The sequence below is a fragment of the Streptopelia decaocto genome, assembly GCF_964273445.1.
Source record: "Streptopelia decaocto genome assembly, chromosome: 1".
Lineage (NCBI taxonomy): Eukaryota > Metazoa > Chordata > Aves > Columbiformes > Columbidae > Streptopelia > Streptopelia decaocto.
In genome coordinates, this window is record NC_138663.1 from 64,617,038 (window position 1) to 64,643,124 (window position 26,087).

General features: G+C 47.1%; 1 protein-coding gene across 2 annotated transcripts in view; it reads right to left on the minus strand.

The window, feature by feature from the left end:
* CECR2 (CECR2 histone acetyl-lysine reader) overlaps positions 1 to 26,087 on the minus strand; it is a 106,396-nt gene that overhangs the window by 13,551 nt on the left and 66,758 nt on the right. Inside the window, exons 3-15 of one of the 2 annotated variants that reach the window (XM_082076230.1) lie at positions 18,707 to 18,890; positions 17,824 to 17,963; positions 17,213 to 17,317; positions 16,547 to 16,596; positions 14,275 to 14,444; positions 13,449 to 13,526; positions 8,476 to 8,632; positions 4,133 to 4,262; positions 3,803 to 3,840; positions 3,625 to 3,716; positions 3,215 to 3,341; positions 1,431 to 1,858; positions 107 to 235 (exon numbers count right to left, since the gene is read on the minus strand). In XM_082076230.1, the coding sequence (XP_081932356.1) occupies positions 107 to 235; positions 1,431 to 1,858; positions 3,215 to 3,341; positions 3,625 to 3,716; positions 3,803 to 3,840; positions 4,133 to 4,262; positions 8,476 to 8,632; positions 13,449 to 13,526; positions 14,275 to 14,444; positions 16,547 to 16,596; positions 17,213 to 17,317; positions 17,824 to 17,963; positions 18,707 to 18,890 (1,828 nt within the window). The remainder of the gene's footprint in view (positions 1 to 106; positions 236 to 1,430; positions 1,859 to 3,214; positions 3,342 to 3,624; positions 3,717 to 3,802; positions 3,841 to 4,132; positions 4,263 to 8,475; positions 8,633 to 13,448; positions 13,527 to 14,274; positions 14,445 to 16,546; positions 16,597 to 17,212; positions 17,318 to 17,823; positions 17,964 to 18,706; positions 18,891 to 26,087) is intronic. The other variant, XM_082076231.1, reaches the window with a different exon arrangement.

A 26,087-nucleotide genomic window follows, 5' to 3' on the forward strand; every position in this document is an offset into this window, starting at 1 on the left:
GAGAGGAGGTGAGGGGAGAGAGAGAGACGGGGTGAGTCTTGGTGAAAGCCATCGCACCAAGGAGGGGAGGGGACCTGCATGTCCCCTTGCCTGCCACATTTCTTACCTGCATGGCAAAGTGCTGGTGCTGCTGGACCGGTTCTCCAGGATGGGGCTCAGGCACTCGCGGCGAGCCGTAGAGTTTTGTGGGATCTGATCCACGTAGGGGACCAAATGTTCCTGGCACGGCTGGTCTCTGAGGGACAGGGAAGGGTGTGGGAGGGAGAAATAAAACAATTTGTGAAGCACAGAGAAGCAGCAGAGCTGCTGCAGGTGAGAAGATGAGGCTGGAGGAAGCACATTGATGAGCAGACAGATTTTTTACACATGCCAGGAAAAACATGTCGTTTTTTTTCCTAGGAGGTGACAAATCTCACCTGCCAAAGCCACCCTTACACCCCAGCCCCATGTCCCTGCACTCAGGTGCCATCCAACTCCTTGGGGGCAACCAAGAAGACTGGATGGAGCCGTGGTTCACTCCAAGTAGGGGAGTGGACCACAAGAGCATGAGAGCAGCACAACTGGGGAATGTGCTGGATTTCCTTCAAAATACTTGTTGCCTCCAGCTCTCCTACTGTCTCCCAGTATTTGCATTACAAGAAGAACTCTAAAAATTTCGTTTGATCTCTAGCTAAAAGGGTGAGGGGTAGCCTGGATTTCAAAGGAGCAGCTGATATAGCACACCACAAGACATCTCTGGTTAAAATGGAAGACAGTGAAGGACGGATGAGGAAGAGCCTAGTGGAGAGGCAGAACAGTGGTGTTGAGAGAAATGCTGGGCTAAAGGGAGGTCACTGCTTCAGTCCAGGGTGGCCTTGCGTTTGGTTTCGTTTGCTGCTTTTATAAATACTCAAGGAATCAAATGCAGTGGTACACAGATAGCATAAGGTTACCAGGCATCTGTTTACAATTGAGTCAAAAGAAGATTGGCTTGTTCAGCATCATAATCTGGAGGCTGAGAAAGGGACTGTGACTGTTTTCCATCCACAATGGGGTAACTCTCCAAGGAGAGAAGAGAACTGGGGGAGCAAGGGCTGGCCCAGGCCCACACAGGGACATGCTGACCATGGAAAACATTAAGAGACTGTTTCTAGCTAGTGTGGTGGTGACGTGGAACAGCCTCCAGTTACAAAAGTACTTTTCCATCCCCAACTACTCTTAAAACTGGTTTCCTTAGAAAGCTAAATGGACACCCAGTAAGACTGAACTGTACCAGTTTAAATCTAAGGGTTGAAAAGTTTCAGTTGCAGAAACCATAGCTCTGACCCTCAGTCTCTGGGAAAGGATTCTTGCCATATTGAAGAGATTTCACAGGAGAGCTTAATTCCATTCATTTATATCCCTCCCTCCACAGGCCTGATGGGTGAAGAACAGCAGAAACCACTCCTTACCATCTGGCCGGGATGTGGCACAGAGCTGGGCATGCCACCGTACTGCAGAGAGCGAGGGAAACCTCGCCCATTGGAAGGGCCCACTTCTCGAGGAGGCTGTATTGGGTTGCCACTTGGATCCTCTGCAGAGGATGAGGAGAAGGAGGAGGAAGAGGAGGAAGAAGCTGGAGCCCTGGAAGTAGCTCGATACGGTGGAGGTTTTCCTCCATTTTCCAGGCGTTGCTGCCTCTTGCCTGGTCCCTCTGAGTCTCGTGACCGAGTCCAAACGCTGCCTGTGCTGGAGCGGCCAGTCCGTCGGCTCCTCTTTTCCCGTTTCCCATCTTCTCTGATCCAAAATTCATCATCCGTGTCTCCGTCTTCCCCAGGGAAGTGCTTCATCATTGCTCGGTGGAAACACCTCTCCAAGTTGTAAGCCATCTTGGTATATTCTGCAGTCAAAAAACACTCAAGAACATCAGGAACAGAGCCTTATAGAGAGAAACAATTAAGCAACATCAGACTTGCCCCATCAGGTAAATCATCTCCCCTCCATGAAGTTTCTTTGAGGAAGGACTTTTATTTTTAACTAGCTGACTTTGGTTTACATTCTTAAAGTCAATAAGCAATGCAGCATCAGATTCATTCAGCAACCCCACCAGAGGACAGGCACACTGGCATGACAAAGTACCATTAGCAGCACAGCTTGCACAGTCAGCACTAACCCAGTGTTCCAGCATAGTGCCAAGAATTGCATTAGGAGAAGCACCACCTCTGCTTGCAGAGATGTGTGACCTGCGGAGTTAGCCAGCAGAGTGCCGAGAGAAGAAAAAATGTGAACTTCCAGCAATGCTATTTGATTACATTCAGAGGTTTTTCTTGAACTTGAACAAGTCTCTGCTGTAGACAGAGGAAAATCAGCAAACATATGCTTCCATGTATGGTTTCTAAAGCTCTTGCTGACCCTGACATGAAAGCTATTGCCAACACCAGTGTCATTTCTACATGACAGTTCTGCTCAGTAGGGTTCCTACTTTTCATTGGAGTGGATAGGAAGGAAAAGACATGCAAGAGGTGTTAATGACAAGGGTTTGAAGCAAATGACTTTGCAGTTGTTTCCACTAAAGTAACCCAGAAGTTCCTTGGGAAACGGAGCTTTCCCAGTGGCGCTCAGGAATGCTTTTACCTGGGGCCCACAGTGAGAAGCCCTGTAGCTCTAACTACTTTCCCTTTCAAGGTGGTGCTGGTGAGACAAAGACTGCAGTGACCACCCACCATATGTGATCTGATTTCTTACCTAAGAACATGCAGAATTTTAATTGGTATGGCAAGTAAACCCAGGCTTTCCCATTTGCAGACTCATGTTGTTCATTCAATAGCCAAGGAACCTCAAAATCACATTTTCCATCCAAAGGATTACAAGCCTGATTCATTCTTCACTTTCTAGTGTTACTCAACAGATACCGAGAGCTAATGAGATTCCAATGCTTTTCAAAGTCTGTGTTAGATATTACAAGAAAAAGTGGCACAGACACACACAAGCAAACAAAGGGATTAGCTCAGAAAGAAACAGACTTCTACCAACATGGGAGTCCCTTAGTATGCCATGCCCCAATCCAGCATGACCAAACTGTCCTAAAAACCTCATTAAAACCCCAGGCCTTATTACTCAGGAGCTCCCACTCTTTTGTCTGGCCTCCCAAAAATACTCTGAAAGAGAATAAGCACAAATCATGTAGTAGGAAGATGACCACTGCTTGTTTTGACTGAGCACTGCAAAGAGACAAACAGTATCTTACTGCTCTTACCACTTCCTTCACCATTGTACTTAAGACAGTTCCTGAACATGGTCTTCATATCGCCCACAAATTCTTCCTTGGTGCAGTACTGACCTCCATTCAACTTCTTCTCCATGCTAGAGATGTCCATAGGGGCCTGAAACACAACAAACCCTCCAGTTACAGCAAGCATAGTGGGGCATATGAAGTTGCATAGCCAGCTTCCTCACAGAGAGGGGATGGGGGCAGAGGCTGCTCTCCTGAGAGACAGCCTCTCATCTTTGGTTTCTTTGACTTGTTAGGCTAGAAGGGACTACCGGAGTCACGCAGTTTGACTGTGAGTGTAACATAGCCCCCAAGACTTCAAAACACTTTCAAAAACTTCATTGCAGTCAACAAAGTGCATCCGCTAAGTTGGCTGGACCACTCTGCCTCCATACCTTAATGATCTGGTAGTAGTTGGGAGCATACGATTCATCAACGGGTTCCAAGAAGGGCCAAGAGTCCTTGTGAGCCTTTACCACATCTAGAACTGGCAGGAACAAAGGTGAATGGTTACACACACGTGCTCAGAGGAGCATTTCACGCAATAGGAGAAGTTGGGGCTGGAGGACTAACCTTTGTACATGGCTGTGAACTCATCGTCCAGTTCAAAGCTGTAACAGGGAACGCAACAGTGAATATGCAGCCTGAGGACATGTAAGACATGCTCTCTCACCTTATCTTCCCTTCCACCCCATGCACAGTGCCACAATGCTGACAATCAGGCCCCATCACAAACAATCCTCTAGTGTGCACCAAATCCAGATGTGTCTCATCTTACTCCTTGCTGTTCTCCAGCCTTGCTTCTCCCTCCTCGTTCCTGTGAATGACCACACTCCTCTCCTCCCTGTACCCCTACCTAAGCTTTGATGCACCCACAAGCTGCATGCCCAGTTGCATACTCACAGGTCCTTGGTTCTTCGCTCTTCCCTGGCAGGAGAACTGGGATCCAAGTGGGAAAGCTCAGGGGGGAGCTCTTTCCCTTGCGCCAGCAGCCAGGCCCGCTCTTCACGAAGCTTCCTCCTCCTGGCTCGTTCTGCAGTAAAGTGGGGAGAGAGGTGAAAAACCATTCAGCACTCCCTGTCAACAAGATCCTGCAGGGAAAACAAAGGCAGCTCCTGCAACTCTCTAGAACTCCAGTGAATTGTTGGTGTTCTTTCAGGAAATGTGACAGCAGCACAGGAGCAGAGAAGGTGGAAATACAGCGCACCATCAGCACATATCTTCTTTTCCCCTTGACTTTACTATCACTGATTTTGAAGCATTACTGTGATACAAATGCTGCCCTAGCCAGCTTCCAGACAAATTCCTGACCACGGTGTGGTACGAAGAGAAAAGTTCAACACACTGATCTAGGCATAGATCAGCAATATGGAAAGAGCTGGCTTATTAAGTTACCATCCCTTCAAATGCTTCACCTCAGCCAGGTGAAGGCAAAAAGCTGGTTTTGCACTGAAGTGGATGAAGAGAAATGCTGAGGTTCTGTCAGATGAGTAACTGGGGTCATTGTGGGGTCATTGATATCCTCCACCACCACAGCCAGCTTTGGGAAGATTGTTCAGGTAGGCCTTCATGGTCAGCAGCCAGAGGGAGCAAGCTGCCACACAGGAGGTCCACTGGGACAGCTTTAGTTTAAGAGGTGAGAGACAGGAAGAAGCAATGCTGGTAATATAACCTGTGGTTTGCAACCAGACAGCTGGCTAACAGATTGTTTCATAATAGAAAGTTTATGGGCTCTTATGAACCTCATTTCCTTTTTCTTATAGGAAATCTGAATTCATCTGACTTGCTAAACACCTGCGGTTGTACCGAGTTTCTGTAGGAGCAGAATTCTGTGAAAGTAATGTTCAAAGAGAATGTCACAGTAGAGGAACACCCAGAGTGAAAGATGAGGAAAACTTGGCTAATACCCTTTAGCAGAGGCTCCATCTCTGGAAAATGCCAACGATTCAAGAAGCACCAGCTCTGGTGGAAGAGTATTCATTTACTGTCTTATTCTATCAGTCAAAACCAAAATTGGAATGCGGGTTGAGGACACCAGAAAACTAGGAATAACTCGAGGTCCCTTCCAATCCCTAACATTCTTTGATTCTGTGATTTCCAGGGCATTCTATGGCCAGGTATGTCAAAAACTGTTAAAAGACAGTCCAAATTTCCCTTTAGAAGGCTCTGGGTAGCACTGAAGTTGGGAGGACAAGACTTGCATTTGATATGTGCTACAGAATCTATCAGTATCTACTATAACATTTAGTCGTGAGAAGTCCAACATCAAACTAGAGTTAGCAGTCTGTCCAAGCACAGTTCAGTACTGTATGCTTCTTTTGTAAAATTAGCTTCACTTAGACATCCATAATAATGTCATCTGAGTGGGAAAGCTGAGAATGTGGTGATGATTTGGGCAGCAAAAGGAAAACCTCATGGCAACAGTGACCAAGAAGCAAGGTGATGCAGATTTTAGAAATCCATCAAGGCCTGCTGAGGCCCTGACCTGGTAAACTGACAGGAATCAGGAAGCACTACCAGACTGGAGCTCAATCAGGGTTAATGGAAGGTCCCTCTACCTACCACAGCAAGTGATTCATATAGCATGTTAAAGATCACTGGCAGAGCTCACTGTCATGCTGTTGGCATGGGCTGAATCCTACCCACCATCTTTCAAAATCTAACCCATGCCCTAAAAAGTACCTCAAACAGTTATGTGTGCAAGTCATAATGTTGGAAGAGCATCTGGGAAGAGAACTGGGAAACTCTAACCTGCTGTTGTAGTAGAAATCTAGAAAGCTGCTTTAACTCATAAATTCAGGAACATACAGATGGGCTCATCAGGAAACTTGCTACCTGGGCATGTGTTGGGATGGGCGGAAGTGAAATCCCAGACTGGAAACAGGAACGTGATCTAAAAACAGGCACACAGTCCAAAACCGAGAAGCAGAAGAAATGCTGATGAAGTTCAGAGCAGATATTCCATCCTGTTTCATATCACCTCATAGAATCATAGAATCATTTCAGTTGGAAAAGACCCTCAGGATTGTTGAGTCCAACCATAACCTAAATCTAGCACTAAACCATGTTCCTAAGAACCTTATCTAAATGACTTTTAAACACCTCCAGGGATGGTGACTCCACCACTTCCCTGAGCAGCCTGGTGCAATGCCTAACAACCCTTTCCATGAATAATTTTTCCTAACATCCAATCTGAACCACCCCTGACACACTTGAGGCCATTCCCTCCTGTCCTACCACTTGCTACTCCAGAGAAGAGACCAACACCCTCCATGCTACAACCTCCTTTCAGGTGGTTATAGACAGCGATCAGGTCTCTCCTCAGACTCCTCTTCTCCAGGCTAAACAGCCCCAGTTCCCTCAGCTGCTGCTCATAAGACTTGTGCTCCAGGCCCCTCACCAGCTTCATCACCCTCCTCTGCACTTTCTCCAGTATTTCAATGGCTTTCTTATGATGAGGGGCCCAAAACTGAACCCAAATTCATGTTAAATCCCAAATGGACTACAAAATACAAGAAAGTCTTTGTTGCCATAAAATCTGTCCGGTTTTTTACAAGTGGGAACCAAACAAAACAAATTACTTCATTTTCAAATCAGTTTCTGTCCATTTTAAGAACTCTCATGAAAGTAAATTGCTAATCGAGGGTGTGCTTGACAATAAGGAAAGATGGTTAAGAAGCCCAAGTTTCACCTGGATATCTGCTGTTTCTAGGGATTAAAAGTACTGCAGTGATTTAACTGAACGTCAGACATGTCAATAACCTTTCCAAACATCTTTTGCACCAACTTAAAAGGAGACTTCTCCTGATTTGGCTTAAACTGACTAAGGATGAGTTTAAACTGAATGGAAAGAAACCACACAAACAAAATAAAAGCATCTCTGCCAAGAAAAGCACAAATGTATGCCCAATTGTCTTAAAACAGTTTACTGCTCAACCCCATGTCAGTTTCTTTCAGTGGCTCTGGTGCATTTTCATCAGCTGATGTGATTGTCTTAACCCAGAAAAGGATATGGCTTGCACCAAAACAACACCTGAGCAACCTTGAATACTACATTTATCTTCACAGGTTTTTCTGGAACTTCAAGACTAATTTTGTCCATAGAGATGGAGAATTAAAGCACACGGAATATGCAATTTGCCAAGGTGAAACAGATATCTGTGGCAGATCTGGAAGCTGGATGATTCTGAGTTTAAAGCACCGGATTAGCCAGGACTGGCAACCAGGAATATATGAAGGCCAAGCAAGTAATTGGATTTTCTAAAGGTTAGGAAGGTAAGCAAGTAAAATAAACTATTCTTAGATAACATCTGGTCTGCTACCCAACATCTGGTAGCAAACTGTTTCATCTTGGAAAGTTTACAAGGCTTACATGGACTTAATATTTTTTCCTTTTCTGATTCTTTATCCATTTAAGGATTCATGATACTGATATCACCACATTTTACCAGAACAGTTTTGTGAAGATGCTCAGTGTTTCCCTGGAACTGCGACAGCCCAGCCAGCCACTGTGGCAAAAGCAGCGTATAAAAGAATCCCCATTAGAGAGGCTGACAGAGAGAAAGCGGTCAGAAATGAGCCTGCTCTTAGACATCATGTGTACTATTTGAACACCTGCTGTCTGTGCCTCCATCCGATATATTAAACACAACAGTCGTTTCTTGCAAAACAGCTTAAGTCAGCATTTAATTCAAAACCACGCAAAAACAAGACCAACACCTGAAACTGCCACCTCTGGTGCTCTATTTAGCCTGGTCCCTCATTTTAGCTCTCCAACTGATGAGGCCACTAGCAATACAAAAATATTACTTCTGCTCCTCCCATGTTGTCCCCTTCCCTTTCTCTGCAAAAGGACTCTTATCACGGATTAGGCCAAAAGGGCCAAATGCTATTCAGCAAGAGCAAACCCAGTTAATCCTGCACACAGGGAAATTAATGAGGAGGCAAGTGGAGAGGCAGAAGAAGAGAACTGAGGAACACCATAAATGGCAGGAGAAAAATACAGCTGGGGCAAGGGAGAAAATAACTGATTTGAGGAAGAAAACACAGCTGAAGGGTGCTCTAGAGAATAGCTACCAGCACTGAGAGAGGTGGACAAAGTAAAAGAAACTACAGCCAAGCCAATTTATTGAGGTAAGTGCAAGAAAAGATATTCCCGTTAGCATGTCTGGCAGGGGAGGAATGGAAATGGCAGATCTCAGTCTCAGCTTTGACAGCTTCCACTGCTTCACACTGGCCACACGTACCTTCCACCGCTTTGACCTTCTCCTCCATCTCTCTCTTCCTCTCCTCCTTCAGCAGCTGTTCCTGCTCCCTCTTCTGCACCGCTATAAGGATTTGGCGCTCCTCTTCTTCCTCCCTGCGCCTCTGCTTCTCCACTGAACTCAGCACGTTCGGGTTTACCTGCGACAAAATGATGCACCAAAAAAATGTAACGCACTGGCTTATGCAAGTCTGAGCAGAGGCAGATTTACTTTGAGCAAGTATTAAAGCAGACCTATAATGAATGGCTGAGGAAAAAATAAGAAAAAAAAAAGCATTTGTATATATGAATTCTCAGATGAAAAGCAACATGTAAAGAAAAGTTAGTTGTCAAGCGATGAAACCCTACTGAGGCAGGGAAAAAGGAAGGAGAAGTGAGGGGTTAGACAAACTGCTGCTCTGCCAGGATCGCACCATGTGGATTTCCCTTCTGGGCAAAGGATTCGGGCTGTTGACACTCCCACAGAACACCTCTATCCCTTCCAGATAGTGGAGTCTTGAGCTGCCAGCATGAGTAGAAAGGACTATTCTGCTATGAAACATGTAGGACTTAGGATAGTAAAAGACACTGGTACAGCCTTGTACCGAGGTATCATTTGGAGTGTTTTCCTTTCCTGTTTTAAATACTGGCCACCATATTTCTGCATGCTAATCTCTCCTGAACTAGCTCTCGCTTGCTTGTTTGGACAGTTTTCCTGCTGGGTCCCCTGACCAGTTTTCTCACTGAAGGATGCCTGGCTCTTTATTGCCATGTTTCCTCACCTCCCCACTGCCAGCAGCCCGCAAGGCTCTGTGTGACCCCACTTAGACTGCAGGCTTCCCACACCAGGGATCACCTGCTCCTATTTCTCCAGTAAAGTGCCAGATGTGTATCCGGCAGTGTGGTATTACCTTTATTAGATTAATCTAATTATAAGACAAATGAATTGGTCATCCACCAGCCACTCCCTCTTTGACTTCTGCAAGACCAAGGTACGCATGCCTTATCAGCAGGGAGTATCGACCAGAAAAGAACAATGTGCATACAGTTTTCTCCACCTTCATTTCCAGGGAATAACCAGCAACCATCACTGAGGCAGAAGGCATTTCCTGAGGATTAGCAATCAGCTGGAGTCCCTCGACTGCTGCTCAGACCATCAACTTCTCCAGGCCCATTATTAATCCCCAGAAAAAAAATCTGGCACCATGATTACTATTTTGTCCTTGTTTCATTCCATAAAAGCAGCACCTTGGAGTGTTTCGATAAATGCCTAGAGATGCTGCCTGGTTTCACTGTACCATCATTCCCCCTCTGCCTCCCCTTCCTGTACACAGCACTGCCCTACAATCTCCCCCTGCAGCTCTCCGTGGATGAGCATCATGTATTATCTCCCTGTCTCCAGCAGCAACAATATGCTAAGACAACTACGTTTCAACCACCAAAAGCCACAGAGAAGTGTCCAAAAAAGCATGATGGGACCCCTGATGACATTAGGGACATCCTGCATTTTGGGACACAGTGGACAGAAAAGCACTTATTGTGTGCTGGTCCTTTTTAGGCAAACCCAAATAGCACAAGGGAACTCTGCCCATGTATTTTTTTCTTCTTCAGATCTTTGACAAATACTAGTATTTCACTCTTCTATTGCTTTCCTAGGGAAACCATCCCATGAGTCCACACACCTTTTAGATCAGCCAGCTTCTCCTCACATTTGGTCTAGAGTTAATTTCTCATCCCCTCATTCCATCCAATTATTTCTAGTTACGCTCTTCTGGGCAAGCATAAATTCTCCTCTTCTTCAGCCACATTCCAGCCTTTATGGGCTTTCTCAGACACTTAGATAAAACTCCTGTGTTTCTGTAATTAGGTTAAATGTTTCCTTATAAAGCAATTCTTCCAGCTCCCTAATTATTCCAGTTATCTCTCTCAGATCTTTCCTCCAATTGATCAATATCCAAACACCAGAATGCCCAGAACTGAAACTGCTATGCCAAGTACAAGAGGTTAAGAATGTACAGAATCAGGTTCTACATTTCCACTTCCGATTCTTTTCATATCCATTTCTCTTAATTGCTCTGCCACCTGATTTCCTACTCATGCACTGCAAACTACTTCCTTTCAGGCCAGATCTTGACCATTGTCAGTTTTCCCTCAACTTTCTTGATTAATCTTCAAATTGCAGTAGGAATCAAGAGTCAGGTTCTGCAGCAATTAGGAAGAGAAAGAGGTGAGCAGAAACCAGCCACCAGAAGTTGGTACACCAGGATATTTTATTGAGGATGTGACCATCAGCCTTTCGATTCTCCAGCCCATAGATCTAAGCCAGACTGGCGTGCCACACTAATTTCTTCAATGGTTGGTGCACAGGTTAGTCCTTCCCCTTCCCTGGATTCATACAGCTTCCATCATTCATGTCCTACAGAAACAGGTACACAACATCCAAGCCACAGTGCTCACACCAGGACCTCTCCAAGCCTGCTGGGCGCATTCAACACCTTGTACTGGAATGGCGCAACACAGAATCCACAGCACGTTCCCCATCAACTCACCACAAATACGGCATCAACAAAGCAACGGGACAATTTGAAGCAAAGGAGAGGATATCATCCTAGCAGATCCAGAAAGATAAGACAAGGGAAAAGCAGAAAGCACAAGCGCAGTGCAGTAACCACCAAGGACTGCAGCAGGTGCCCACGACAATGGCACTCTCTCCCTGCAGTGCTTGCAGGGCAGCGGCAATGCTGACACAGGCTTTTTGAGATGCTTCAGACATAGAAATAATGTGATTTTCAGAGATAACAACTGCCTGGCATCCCACTTAAACCTATAGAGGATGAGGGTTCTCAACTCAGTTAAAAAAGTCAGCAAGCACAAACTCCTGCTAGATGTGATGGAAGCAGATGCCTATTGGGACAATAAGAACATGAACCAAACACAAACTTCCTTCCTAACCAAAGAGGTGGCAAAGAGACATTTCTTCAGCTTCCTCCCCACTTGAAGGATAAAAACCACTCCTTGCATCTGTGACCGTGGCATCACCACCTCCTTCCCTCCGCCAGAGAGCACTCCAGGACACAACATCACTGCCTTCTCCCCCCGGGACCCCAAAAGGGTCAAACTTCTGCCTTTTGCTTTGCTCTCCAGACAGCGGGTATCGGGCTTCAGGAGCAAGAGGCCAGGAGGCGCGGATGCCCCGGGCGCCCCGGCCCCTCGCCCTCCAAACCTTCCCTGCTCCAGTTTCCACGGCGCTGCCCTAATGAGGGTGCTGCTCAGGCGGCTCTTTAATGAGGAGCTAATCTGAACCACCTGTTGAGAAATCCTCCGCAGGATTAGGAACCTACAGAGAAGTTATATCTCGGACCTATGCGGCATCCAGCTCGCGGAGCCGAGAGGAAGGGGTCACCTCTGCACCGGGCTGAAGTTTTCTCCCCCAGACTCGCCTGCTGCCCACTCCTCACTCGGCAAACAAGCCATCAGACATGCTGGCACCTTCCCTGGCTCCCCTGTGACAGGGATGACTGCCACGTCCTGCTGGGGAGCCACTGCCAGCGTCCCCACGCTCATGCTGGCTGGCTCCCCATGCCTCAGCACAGCGGGTGCTGGGAGGGCCCCCCACTCGCTGGAAACGTTTCACTGGCCCACAGGCAGCAATTAACAGCCCTCTGCTGCCGCAGACCTGGAGCACCTGCGGTACTGATTAGCATCATTCAGGCTCCATGTGTTTCCCACTCCCCACCTCCTCTGGGATTTCTGTTGCCTGTGAACAAACACGTGTCCCTGTGCTTCCTGCATGGTGGGCTTTGCAGAGAGCAATTCTATCCCCAAACTGACCATTGCTGGGGTCTTATTTTCCTCTCGGCAGGCTTTCATCTGCAGCATGATGAGAGGTTCTTCCTTCCTTTTATTTATCTGTTCTAAGTAATTATATTTATTGCAGACAACTGTACTTTCTCCTTTGTTTTGTGGGAACCCCTGACCCTGTCTCATGTAGAATATTCCCTGCAGTTTAATTTCCAAGGGTTTGACAAAACACCAGGTAACTACATTTTCATTACATCTACAGCAAGAGATTATGCCACGGCCTGATAGAATCAAACCCATTTTTTCCTCCAAAGCTAATCCCGTGTTGCCTGACCGATTGCTTTGGGTAGCAATTGCCAGTTCAAAGACCCCCCATCTCCACCATACCGTGCCTCTGGCTGTGCCAACGTGACTGTTGGGGGCTGTGTGGTGAACTGGATCGGAAAGCTGATCTTTTGTTAAAAATAACCCTGACCAAAGAAAAAGGTTATATTTAACTCTAGTCATTTTCCCGGGTTTGGTTCACTGCACAGACCCACAAGCAGCAGTGCTGTTACGCTGACGGGGTGGAGAGGAGATGAGGGTGAAGAGGCATGGAAAGAGCCGTTTCAGTCGACAAGGCTGCAGTTTGATAAGCATTTCTTTAAGCAGCCTAAATTGTGACTTCCATTTCCAGCTGACCCCCTCCTAGCTCAGCTCCATACTGCATCAGTCATTCTTCTCTCCCTCTGCGCTATCTATACCCTCATGTGTTTGCAGCCTCACGTTTTCCCCTTGGCTGAATTTCTGTCATTTCCCTTTGTAAGCCGGTTCTTCTAGCTCTCTCATCCTTCTTCAACTTTTCTTTGAACTGCCTCGAATGTGCCAGCACTTTCATTGAAGTGGAATTCCCCAGACTGAGCGCAGATTTCCATATGCAGCTGCACTGGAGTCTGCGGCGGCAGCGAGGCCAGTTACCTCTGCGATGCAGAGGGCAGCACCTCCCTGCTCGCCATAGAAACCCTGAGTGTCAGCCTGCCTTTGACGGGCATTACCACCCATCTCTCTTTCAGCACAAGCACTTTCAAACTGATTCCTTCCCACTGAATAGCGATGCTGCGGTTTATTTTTTTTCCCCCAGGAGGCATCTGCTCTCACCTCCCTCCATCGTCCTCCCCCTCGCACTCCCCCCCTCACCTCCTGCTTGATTGGTTTGATGGGCTGATGGTCAGACATCCACCTGGGAGAAAACTCTGTCCGCTGCAGACGCTTCTCCTGAAACAGGGTTGAGAGTTGAGGGAAGGAAAAAGAGAGTGGAGGAAATTAGGGCACATCAGAGATAGTGGCAGGAGAAACTCTGGGGGTTAGAAGTGACCATGAAATCCCTGTTAGCTTTACAAGGGTCGCAAACAAGCAAACTGAACTCAATCCAAGAACATTATGCTGATTGCAGAGTACATTTTACAAAGCCATCTAGCCGAAGGATCCTGTTCCAAATCTGTCCCACCTGAAAACATTCAGTTGACAGACAATACCCTTCGGAGTTTCAGAGCTCTGAGGTAGCAGCTGAAGAGGACTTAGCTAGGACAGCTGAAGCAGCCACTGCCCCTTCAGCAGAGCCGGCTGCGAAACGGCAGTAAAAGTGGAATCAGAGGCAGTTTGCATAGAAGAGCTAGGCTGTAAATCACCACAGTTTGAAAGCAGACAGAGATTCCCTGCTAGCAGAAAAGGGACACAGAAGTTGGCTGAAGACAGTAACCCCTTCAGACATCCTACCTACACTGCTGTGCAACCATGAACCAGATCCTTAATTATCGACCCTAGCCCTGCCGCTCCATGGGGGAGAGTCTTTCTCCCCATACACAAGCTGAAGAGCCCCCACGTCCACAACACTTGCAGACTGGACCTGGGGGGAGCAGGACGGGGTGACAGACTGCTTGGATTTAGCTCTCCTTCCATCAGCAAACGTCCATGCTCTTGGAAGCGGTCAAAGAGAGGTAAACAGGATGTCATGTCTCCTCACCTTCTGCGCAATCATGTTGCAGATCTCCGGCAGGAAGTCTTCACTCAAGAGTTTGTAGAGCTGCCGCTCTCTAAGGGAAGTCCTCTCTCTGAAGCTCTCTGTGACCTGCCTCCACTCCTCTTCCGTCTGACACAGCAGCCACCATGTCCCACGGCCAGGCCCTTGGGACCCTTCAACAACATGAAAGGATGTTATCTCCACAGCAGTTATGACTAACAACTTTTCTTTATCCCTTCTGCTCTCCTCAGGGCTTGGCAAGAGCAACAGATATGGCCAATGGCCGCTGCTATGAGAAACATGTTCTTCATGTAGATCCAAAGCTCTCTTGATCCACCAGCAGCACTGCTGACTCCCCATGTGACACCGAGGGGGATGCCAAGACACAAAGGAAGTACACAGGTAAAGAAGTAATGGTGGCGCTTTGCAACACATGGGTAGCGTGACACCCCTGTAGCAAGCCTCCATTCCAGTTATGATGGACCAGAGAGAAGGATTTAATTTGTTTCTTGTAATGGAGGCTGTCAGCCAGAGCAGGACATAGGGTAATGCAAATGTCTGATTCAGTCTGGCAGCAGAATAAAAACATTGAAAATTAATGTTATTTGAAATAAGCCAATTTTTTTTTTTTTTAATTTTTTTTTTTTAGCACTGAAAACCTTTGCTGCGGTGAATAAAACCTCCTGTTCTCCCCAAATGAAACATTTTGTTTGCAGGCACTTGAAAGAGCAGAAGAGGAAGTGAAGGATGGGCTTCATCGGGCTGCCAGATGAGGGGGAAGTTCCAAAAGTTCACATCCCATCCCTGCTCCATCCAGAGTGGGATCTGAGGCAGATCTCCCACTGCTCTGAAGCATGTCCCAACTATCAAGACACTCTGAACTGTTCCGCCTTGTGTGAAACATTTGAATATTAATTGCGGAGGAAGGACTCTCTCGTGTGGTGGTTGGAACACCCACCTGGAGAGGGGGAATGTGGTTCCTGCTCCGCAAATGTTTACACAGAGCGGAGAAGCCTCATGGGTTGCAACTTGCATGCTTTTGCCCTGGGACGCTCTGTAAGCAAAAAAGGTTGTGGCCCATTTTTGGGGAGGGGGAAGATGTTGGTTCAAATCCCTTCAGACTGAGGGGTTCTCAGCTCCCTCTACACTTTTCTAGAGCTAACCACAGGCTACTGGAAAGAAAGCAAGGGTCAGCACCCCCACTGGCAGATGTCACATAGCTTCTCACCACGTTTTCAAGCAAATTAACTATGAAAAATATAAAGAAGCAAAAGCCAGAGCCCTTTTCTCTCTGACCCTGACCCTTTTGTGGATTTGAGCTGCCAGCAGCTCCAGCACATGAGCTCTCAGGTTGCCCCAGGAAGGCTGGAGAGCTGCAGCCTCCTTCCAGCCACATCCCCTCTCATTGGCAACCTCCGTGCCGGGGTAGTGGCCCAGAGCAAGCACAGGCCAGCTCCAGGTCACAGGCCAGCATACAGCTTAACCTGCCCTTGGCTTCGGCTCCAGTTAACATACTGCGGACTGGTAACTGAGATGGTGAATGATCTGATAAAATCCTCAGCCCCTCACTCACTCTGCTCCTGTTTTGCTGCCCAGCTCTGGAGCAGCTGCTAGGAAGAGAAAGGGCGTAGGGAAGGAGGCACAGGAAAGGAATTGCGGGCTGAACCTCAGCGTTATGTGGAAGCCAATGCATCCTCATGTATGAGAAGCGAGTCCCAGGCCCCTCAGACTCAGATTCCCGTTATGTTGCCAACTCTCTTTCTCTGCTTTCCTCGGTAACCCTTAGGTGGGTATCCCCAAGCCATCATTCACAGTGTTCAGTCACCCAGTGATCACTGGGAAGGAGAGGTGAGGAGAATCAAAAATGGTCTTCCTTCCCTATCTTGGCATCACTCAGCCCACACTCTTCCCAGTCGGAAAAAAATGCACTCACTACAAACATGGGCTTGTGTTCACCTCATCCCTGGAGGAGCAAGGGCCATTCACGGCCCATTTCCATCAACTTCAGTGAGTAGTTGGGCCCCCAAGGCCTACTGTAATCCAATACATTACATTTCTTCATCCCAAACTAATCCATGATAAGATAGGAAGCCCACAGGTGCCCAGGCTCCCAGCTGCAAGGAAGCCTCTGACGCCAACCCCTCCTTCCAAACTCAGCCCCAACCACCAGCAGAAAGACTCTCCCTTTCCGGAGAAAGGCATTTCTCTGGACTTTGATAATTTAAGAGTGGTGTTAGCTGATGGTATCAACCCTGACCCGGCAAAATCTCTTTACCATTTCTTATCTGAGTCTCACGGATTAGCAAGTTCTCTTCTGCCTTCTCCCTACAAAAAAAGAAAGAGGAGTGATACAATAAATACATTACTTCCCATCATCAAAATGTAGGTGCTTATGAGGAGAGGAATGGGGGATGCAGCAATGATCAAATACACAGCAAAGCCATGGAAAAAAACAGCATGAAGAACACATGTTCAATATATATATTGACATATATATTTATCATAGCCTTATAAAATTCTAAGAAGTGAAATGTGCAGGCTGGAGTTGGGCAAGGACTGTATTTCAGTTCTTATGGGAAACAACCCAGAATCTATACTGACTCAAGTGGCCAGGATTTTTGGCTTCAAGCGCTATCCGGTGAAAGCCTTCTTTATCAGGAGCATATCCCTTAGCGCTGCACCGGGGAACTGCATCCGCAGTGAGGCAGTTGGAAGACTGATACCCACTCTTTCACCCAACTTCGCTTCCAGCTCAGTCAGAATTTTCTTTGGAGAGTGATCAAAGCAGCCACCAAGCCTGAGCTTGCTTCACTTCAGAGATGCATTGAAATTATGGCTGCACGATATATACATACTTATTGGGGGAACCCCAGAAGTACATTATACTTCCCTCTGGGAACATATGTATTTTATGTCTATTGCAGGAACAACCTTTCCATACCTCAGCATATTTTCTTCCAGTAGTTTTTTCCGCTTTGGGGGTCGCCCTCTTCTCTTGCCTGTTTTGCCAGGAACATTTGAGGTGTTCGTCTGGCCCCCGCATCCCCTGTAAAATGGCAAAACCACCATGAAATATCTGCTGAGCAAGGGAACTGCGGCTGGCAGTATGGGAGAAGGGCAGGGAAATCAGAACAGCTGCTAGAACCCAACCAAAGAAGGGATTAAATCAGAGCAGCAACAGGACAGGGAAGGGAGGAGAGGAGAGATTCCCACTCTCTGGGAGTCTGATCTGGGAGCCGCCGGCACGGTGCGGGGCAGACAGGGAGGAATGCGGTGGGGCAGGCAGCATCGCTCCCACAGCAGGCTCTCCTGGTGCCACAAAGGCTGCAGGCTGGCTCCCACACAATGCACGACACGGGGCAGCTCGCAGTCTGCTTGGCAACTCCAGTCTCGCCCCGAACCACCCCAGCCCTCTCTCAGACCCCCCCCGCTGCCGTCCCCGACACAACAGCAGTCAGACGGAGTCCCCTCCAGCCAGGCTGGCTGCGCTGTGCCCCCCCTCACCCCCTGCACCCAGACACGGGGGGATATGGGGTGAGGGGGGACTGTTACCTGTCTGGAGCCAGCTCTCCGTTGGGTTTCCCCTGCACCGGGTCCTCCTTGTACATCCGTGTGCCGTAGAAGTACCAGTACAGGGCACCGCTGCTGTCCTCGCCCAGCGGCTCCACGCGGAGGCTGTCGGCGTCCAAGCCCTGCGCCCACCGAGAGCCCCCCGACAGACGGTGACAAGTTGAAAAGCAGCCACATTGTCACACAAAACATGACGACACCCCTCGGCGAACACCTCCCTCCGTCCTCCCCTCCCATCGTGCCACAGCAGCAGTACAGCTGCTCCTCCAGGCCGAGCTGGGAAAATGTTACTCCAGGGGGAAAGTGACGTTCGCTCTCTGTCCAGGGAGGCATTTAAGATTGGCATCACTAATTTGAATGGCCTCTCTCATTTTAACATTTCATCTCTGGTGCTCCTGACAGGGAAGGTCTAATTAGTGCAGCAACAGTCACACACAGCCCTGAGAAGCTCCCTCCCCCCTCCCTGCCACCACCCTTCCCCCAGCTCCCCCAGTACACTGCAGCCCCATCCTTTCATCTCGCACCATCCCTCAGGAAGGCGGTCTCGGCTCTCGCAGCCCTGCCATTACAGTTGGAGCATCTCCAAATTCACTCTTTGAAGGAAGAGTAGCCGATGAAGCCAATTTACTTTGTGGCTCCTGTGTTACAAATGCATCTGCGCATGGCAAGGGCCCCCTGAGCCGTCTTGCATGCTTGCCTTGAGTCCTCTGCAAGGCAGGGGAGGAGATGGGGAACTGCTGATCCACCACACTTCCACTGAGCACCTGCCTTTAAAATACACTTAATAGGATCAACCTTTCTCTTCACTGATCTAGCCTAGGTCCTGCAGCCGCCCCATTTCCCCCTTCCCTGCTACCCAAAGCACCTTGAGGAGGTCAAAGACATCATCTGCATCAAGGCGGTAGTCACAGAGGCGGTGCAGGATCTCAACGCGGGTGCGTAGAGGCAGCTCCTGGAAGGTGGACTCCCGCAAAGGGTTGGGTTTCCCTTCCTCCAGCTCCCAGCGGTAGTTGATGATGTCTTCCAGGTAGCTGTGAAACGTCTGGGATCTAACCAAGGAAACAAAGTCCCAGACACTCACTGTAGTTCACCATGGCAGATGCACCTGGTGTGACCGAGTGATTCGAACAAACACTACAGAGACAGCTGACGAAGGACATCCGTGCCCCACGACAGCTATGGTTAACTGCAGCTCTGTAACTCACGTTCCCAAAACCCAGTATCTCATTGCAACGCAGTGGGATTGCACATTATACACAAACTGCTCACAGGACACTGCATTACTGTTATTTCTTTCCAAGCTGAAAGAACAAGCTCAATATGATCTTGCCTCAGCCTCATCCCCTTTCTATCCCAATGGGCAGTGTCTTGAGCGAGCACAGACATCAGCTCTTAAATAAACCACGATGGAATGACGCTGATGAGTCTGATTCCTTTCCGCCTCTCCCCATTTCATGCATGGACCCTCTTCTTCAGCTTTCCATTTGCTTCTCACATCCATCACTGTCCAGCCCTGCTCCTCTCTCTACCTCTTAGGCAGTATTTCTGTCCTAGTTCAGTGGCTTGAAACTTTCCATAGTTGCCTCTGCCATGATCATCTCCTTGTTGCTCTGCTGCTGTGTGCTTCCCAATTTGTGGCCCAAATTCTCCTCTTCCTCTGTCCCCAAAGCTGCTGCCACTTTCTGCTCATTCCTGCACCAGTATCTCTGGCAGGACATCTGCACAGCTTGATTAGTGCATGTGGCTTAGACCCTGCCCCACAACAAGGCTCATTCCCATCATGAGTGTACCTCAGCCTCAAGGGCTCTCTCCTCTCTAGTCTCCCAGAAGACGAAGCTGAACACTTGAACTCTTCATAAACACTGCTATTAAAACTGTCTTTCTCATTTGCTAGCTGGGCCACATAAAGTCCTCCTCTCATTGCCAGCAGTTCACCATATAAACCCCAAGGAAACACACATTTTTTACCATCATCTGGCACTGAGGGTAAACGTCCCCATCTGACACACATTAGATTGCCGATGGGGCTTAAGGCTAAAAGAACTCCTGTCTATATTTTAATGAGACTGCAGTCCTTATTCTGACTGCTGAAAATCTCAGGTGAGGGAATGAAAAAAGTGCTGGTGAGGCTGTATGTCCCTAAATATAGAAGTTTCTTAAGATCTGTCCATGTCACTTGGAGCCCTGAGCCTTGCCAGGCTCTCTCAGCCTGCTGGAGTTGTGTACGCTGAGAGCAGCAATGGGAGACTCCCCTGTGCCCCAGCCATTCTTGCACACACGGGAAGTCCATATGCCGGCAAGAACACCACTGGGTACACATTCCCACCAGCTCTCAAAAAGGCAGCTCAACTTGATAGGTTTTTGGCACAAACAGATTACTCTGTATGATTAATGGAACCATGCCAGTGCTACAGAATTGCATTTGCCTGAGAAATTGCTAACTACTACAAAAGCTATTAGTTTTAAACAAATAGATAGAAGAGTGCGATCCAACTGAAATAAGATTGTTAAAAGTCAACAAGAAGTTTAGCTGTTACACAGGGGGCTTCACTCATTTGGTAGAGACTGGACTTGGTTGCATGGACCATGACTGGACAGTGACTGCAAGAATAGATGCTGCATGATTCCTCAAGCCATGTCCACCTGGCAGCATTCCCCTTCCTCCTTGAGCAGAGAGAAGTTGATGCAACCACCCTGCAGATCACTCCCCACCACCTCCTTCTTTCTGACGTCAAACGCAAGCTGACCTCCCAGAGATAACTCCTCTCAGCAGATGGGCATTACCAGCCATTCGGTTGTATTTAACAACAGATGCTTGAATGCACCTAGATCTACTGCCTTCTGCAGCCTGGAATTTGCCCTTTTCTGTGTAACACAAGCAAAGCATCAGGATTTCCAAGTGTCATTGTTTTGCCCCACTAATATCAGCAATCAAAGAAATACAACTTGAAACGGTCCCTTACACTCACAAAGTTCAGTCAACGCAACAAAGGAGGATTGGTTTATGAAGCAATTTCTGTACTGTCACAGGTGCTAATTTTACGGTAAAAACTAGAGCAACTATTCTTTTTTACAAATGAAAAGTTCAGTGCAGAGCATACCTACCTGAAGTGGCTGTGCATTCCCACAGTGCCTTCCTCATGTACCTTAAGAGCCAATCCAACTTCCCACAAGGACTTAAACTTGTCAAAAAGTAGGATTCTAAATTCTCTTTATAGACTTGTTATCTTTAGGAGTGCTATTTCATCATACACAGCTAAAATGCCAGATATTTACTGAAGACATTGGATTAAAACAAAAAAAGACATTCATTGCATAATGGCAATGACTGTAAGCTCTCAGAGATCATCCAAGTTTCAGAACCCCAAGTTTGGTTGTTCAGCTCTGTCAGAGCTCAAGGTTAGAAGATGATTTCATCAGATCTGATATAGCTCTGGCTATTTCCAGTAAAATTGACTGAAAAGGCAGTTTCCCTAGGATTCTGAAAAACTCGTGGGTGACATGAGATGCCAGGAAGAAGCAATAGAAGTAGCAGGGCTTTAGTTGTTCCTACTTTTCTGGTTAAATTTTTTTCTACCAAAAAAAGGGAAAAGTATGGCTCAGACATTTACCACTTGCATGAGTTGACTTATCTTGCTCTACCATTTTGTTTGCTTTCAAAGAAAACTGAACCAGGAAGCCCTTCAATTCCAGAAGACCATTTGAAATCTTTGCCTATGTAACTCTCATTCCCCCTGGGGACTGACTCTGTTGACTTAACCGATTTGGTGTGAGTTTGGCTTTCACCTAAGTGGCTAACACTAGAAATTTCCGCCGTCCACCCAGTGTCCGATACATTACAAGCTCTGTCCACAAGAGTACTTTGAGTTCCTACTCCCATCAATTTTCAAAGACAGCTACTGCGCATTTGTCGCTTTGAATAAGGATAGAAATGAGAACCAGAGATGGAAACCAGATGTCTCAAGGCATTCCCAATCACTCTCAGTCTTACCCAATTTATATTTTCCCTCTTCCCTGGGGCCAGCCTCTTTCCTCCAGACCAATTTGGGGTGCTCCTCTTCAACCTGGCTGCCACACCTACTGTTGGTCTCACTTAGCCTGTCTCTATTAAATTTCCCTTTGAAAAAGGTTTCCTTAACAGGCCCCCTGGTTTGCATAAGAAAATCTGCAGGGAGCACAGCAATCTGCGAGATCTGCCCTTGGGGTTCTTCCCTGTGCAAAGCAGAAATGCTCAGAACTGTTTAGCATTATCCATACAATTCAAAATCAAGAATGAGACAGACAGACCTGGACTCACTCTGTCAAATATCCTTTTTCCAAGCTTACAAACAGGACAGTGATATACCTATAGGTGTGGCAACTCCTACAGCATCTGCTGCACCTGAGAACATCCAAAAAGCCTTTTGTAGGTGGGAAGAAGGCAAGAATGAGATCACTGAGTTGAGGTAACAGAAGTAGCTCTTCTCCTGAGGTTCTCAGCATAACTGAGACTTGTAACAACACTTGACCAACAGAGGCGATGTTAAGTCAGTAATATCCTTTCTCTACAAATTGAAGTATTCCTAAAGACAATGGACTGGTACACAAACACATTCTATCTCAGGGCATGTATCCAAAGGAAAATCAACTCTCCCCCGAAAGTAAACTGGGGCTTCTGGAAACAATAATACGAAAGAGTCAGACCACAGGCCACAATGGTTGTCACTGTATCTCAACCACTTCTACCACCTCCTGTCATACAGCAAAAGCATCTTCTGTACAGCTCATCAACCAAGGGAAACCATTACAGAGATCACCTGCAAGAGGTCAGAGAAGTTACCCTGGAGTACTCAGTAACTATAAAACTTCAGCCTTCCCACAGACTGTCTTTCTCTCAACCTCACTAACTTCCGCACCATTAATATTTCAGAAAACTAAGACAAAGTTTCCCTCAGTTGTCACAATGTGCCCTTGTTTTGCAGATGCCACCAGATACGCAAAGCAATTTGGATAGTTGTAGTGGGGAAGTGGTGGAATAGCACATGTGCATCTATATGATACATACCAGATGGATGCAGGTGACTTCTCATGAGCCCAATGCAATTTCTTCATCTTGCCCCTGACTGTGCTCTGAAACCACAGGGTCATTGTCAGAGGTCCCTATCTTTTTTTGCAATTATTAGAAAGGAGGCCAAAGCTGAATCACACCTGTGGTTGAAAGTTTTAACCATACACTGCAGACATCTACATATACAGAAGGAAATCTGAGGCACAGGGAAGGACACGACCCAGCACATCAGTGTCCAAGGGAAGGCATAGCTGCAGACAATCTACAAGAGTACCAGCGAGGTTACAGCTCAAGTCGCCTGTGATCCTTAGTAGCAGCTGCAAAAAAATCAGAGCATAAAGAAGATAGGAGCAAGTTGAAGGAGGGGCATCTCCCAGACATGGGTATCAGCATCCAGAACAGTCAGAGAAATTATGCACCCCCTTGAGAGCCCAGTGCCGCAGCCCCTGACACCTGCCACCCAAGGAGGGGGTTTCCCTGTGCCACAGGAGAGGGGGGCTGAGGAATCCTCCCCCTGCCTGCACGTCCCAATTCAGCAGCCTGCCTCTGTGGTGGGTTCCCCTGCTCACAGAAGAGGCACCCTTCCCACCACCCAGAGTTTTAATGCACAGGGCCACACTGCTGTTGGAAGCAGAAGCTTGGCCAACTCACAGAGCGAGCCCTCATCCTGCTGCTCATCGCCATGCCCAGCTTCCTAGAGAGGCTCCTTTGGAGACCTCTGGAAGAGAGAGCAAAAATTTTGCAGGGTTGACAGGATATATGGAAAAACTTTGTTGGAGCTTCTGCTGTGCATGCCTGAGACAGCTGCATCTAGAGACCCCAGCCCCACAGGCACCTTGTAGAGCAAACTCAATGTAAAATGCCTTCTGGGTGAGTCCAGCACTGTTGAGGCTGGAATTATGTGTAAACACAAACACTTCTTTTTTTTTTTTTTTTTTCTTTTCTTTTAAATCCTTGTGCCCAGAGGAAGCAGAGCGACTTGTGCTTTTAGTTTTAAAGTCTCCAAAGTAAATCAAACCTTGGCTGGGAAACTGTAAACAAAATCAAGCCAAAAAAACCAAAAGCAAAAACAAACACTGACTCAGTAAGAGAGTCCCCGTGTCAATCTGCACTTCCCGCAGGCAGGGTGCCATGGCCCGAGTGTGGAATTACTGTCACAGCACACTTCCCTATCTGCTCTATTGCTGCCAAGTTTGTTACAAGCTCCCCCTCTTCACTCCCCTTAAAAAAAAACCCCACAAATCAAACAACAAACCTAAAAACCATCACACAAAACCCTCAACCCTGTGGGAATAAAAACTGGATTAAAAGAAACATTAGGGTAAGGAGTTGGAAATATTGGAGACAGAAATCTCTCAGTGATGCTCAGATACTGCTGGCACACACAGATAAGCCTTCTGAAAGTTCAGATGTCAAATAATTGCCTGGACCCACTAGCTAGAATCTGTCATGTTGACAGTGTTTTAAGTCTCTTGTTTCATTTAATTTACAAAATGCAACGGAAGAATAAATACTGGAACACTCTTGAGCTGAAACTGCTGGGAAAATGGCAAGCCTGACCTATGTCCAATCGCAGACAGAATATTGTTCTGTACTTAAGCTTCAAACCAAGAACCTTGACAAAACCAGAGGATGACAGAGAGCAGGAACAACAATAGGCCACCTCCACCTCCTGCCCAAGAGTAGTATGAGGGAGAAACATGGAAAACAAGACAGGCAGAGCTCAGCCTTTCCCTCAAAGACTGTTTAAACAGGAATATAATTACTCTTGTAGTTCCTTTTACAGAGTTAGCCAGTAAGAAAAACAATAGAGGTGATACTTCTGTCTGGTAAAAGCTTTAAAAGCTGAACAAAGCTTGAATTCCCTCAGCAACCCAGCAGAAGCATTGTTTTTACAAGGTTCTCAGTAATAAGTGAAAAAGATTTCTTGGGCATCTAATTCACAGCACACAAGAGGATTGGTTTTGCCTCTGTGATCGAGAGATCACATAGTTAAAAGAAACAACAGCAAAGTCAAGGTCTTATCAGAACAGACTTTTTATCATGGAATTAATTTTATGGACTGAGGATACTTCACCTTATGGGCTGGCACCTTTTAAGTTCTGAATTGGCAAAAAGGCACCAGCTTGGTGTTGTGAGTCACTCAGGTGTTAATGAGAGCATTAACTGACAGATGGCATTCAAGATATTTCTCCCCTCTCCAATGAAGACAGCTTCTTTGCTACAGCAGAGATCAGGAAAGCTTAATTCTTAACAAGCGTACAATGCTTTGGCACAAAGGCAAGCCCTCTAGAAGGTAATGGGAAGGATTCAGGGTTTGCTGGGATGACCTCAGTCAAACATCATTAACAGGGTCAGGAGAAGCAAAGCCTATTTCAGAAGAAAAAAATAATGTAAGGGCCCCCATGATCAATCTATCGTGGCTTGTCAGAAAGAGAAAGCTTAGGCTGACCTTAGAAGCAATATGAGTTACTACTACCAGCTTGACCTTGAGCTCTCATGCAACAATGGGGACTTTTTTTTTTTACTATATTAATGAGTTTTCTTATCTGAGGTGGGGGAGGAAGCCTTATGGACCAGCTTGTACTTTACCTTCAAACAATTTAGCCTACTGAGAAACTAAGTCATGCATGATGCAGGGGAAAAAAAAGATACAACCCCATCCTTCTGAGGGAGAAAAGGGTTGAACAGGTATATTCCCCATTTCCTTCCAAGCCCTGTGTGTGTGGCTCACTCAGAAGGTGTGCAAGCCAAGAGAAAGCACATATTCCTCAGACCATAGGCCAACTTGTCATCGGGACAATCAAACTGGCAGAGGCTCAAGGGCAACAAGCACCTTGAGGGGCCCCTCCTCAAAACATTTCACTGTAGCAGAGCAAAATGACCAAGGAGCTGGAGATTCAGAAATCACGACCCGAAGCTTTAACATCCATATTTCATTTCTGATTCAACTGTCAGTTCCACTAGCTACAGCACTGTCCTGCACCACTAGTGGGGACAGACTTCACAAATTCCAGCCAGGGACAGTCTCGAAGGCAGCAATAACTCCTGGCCACAGCAAACTGGTGACAAGATCTCAGGAATGTCCAACCCTGGCAGAGGCCTTGTGAGGGAGGAAACAAACACCTAGGCTCATCCTAATTTTCAGTGCCATTCTTTGGTTCATGCCTGGAGAAGACCAGCTGACCTACAAGTGGCT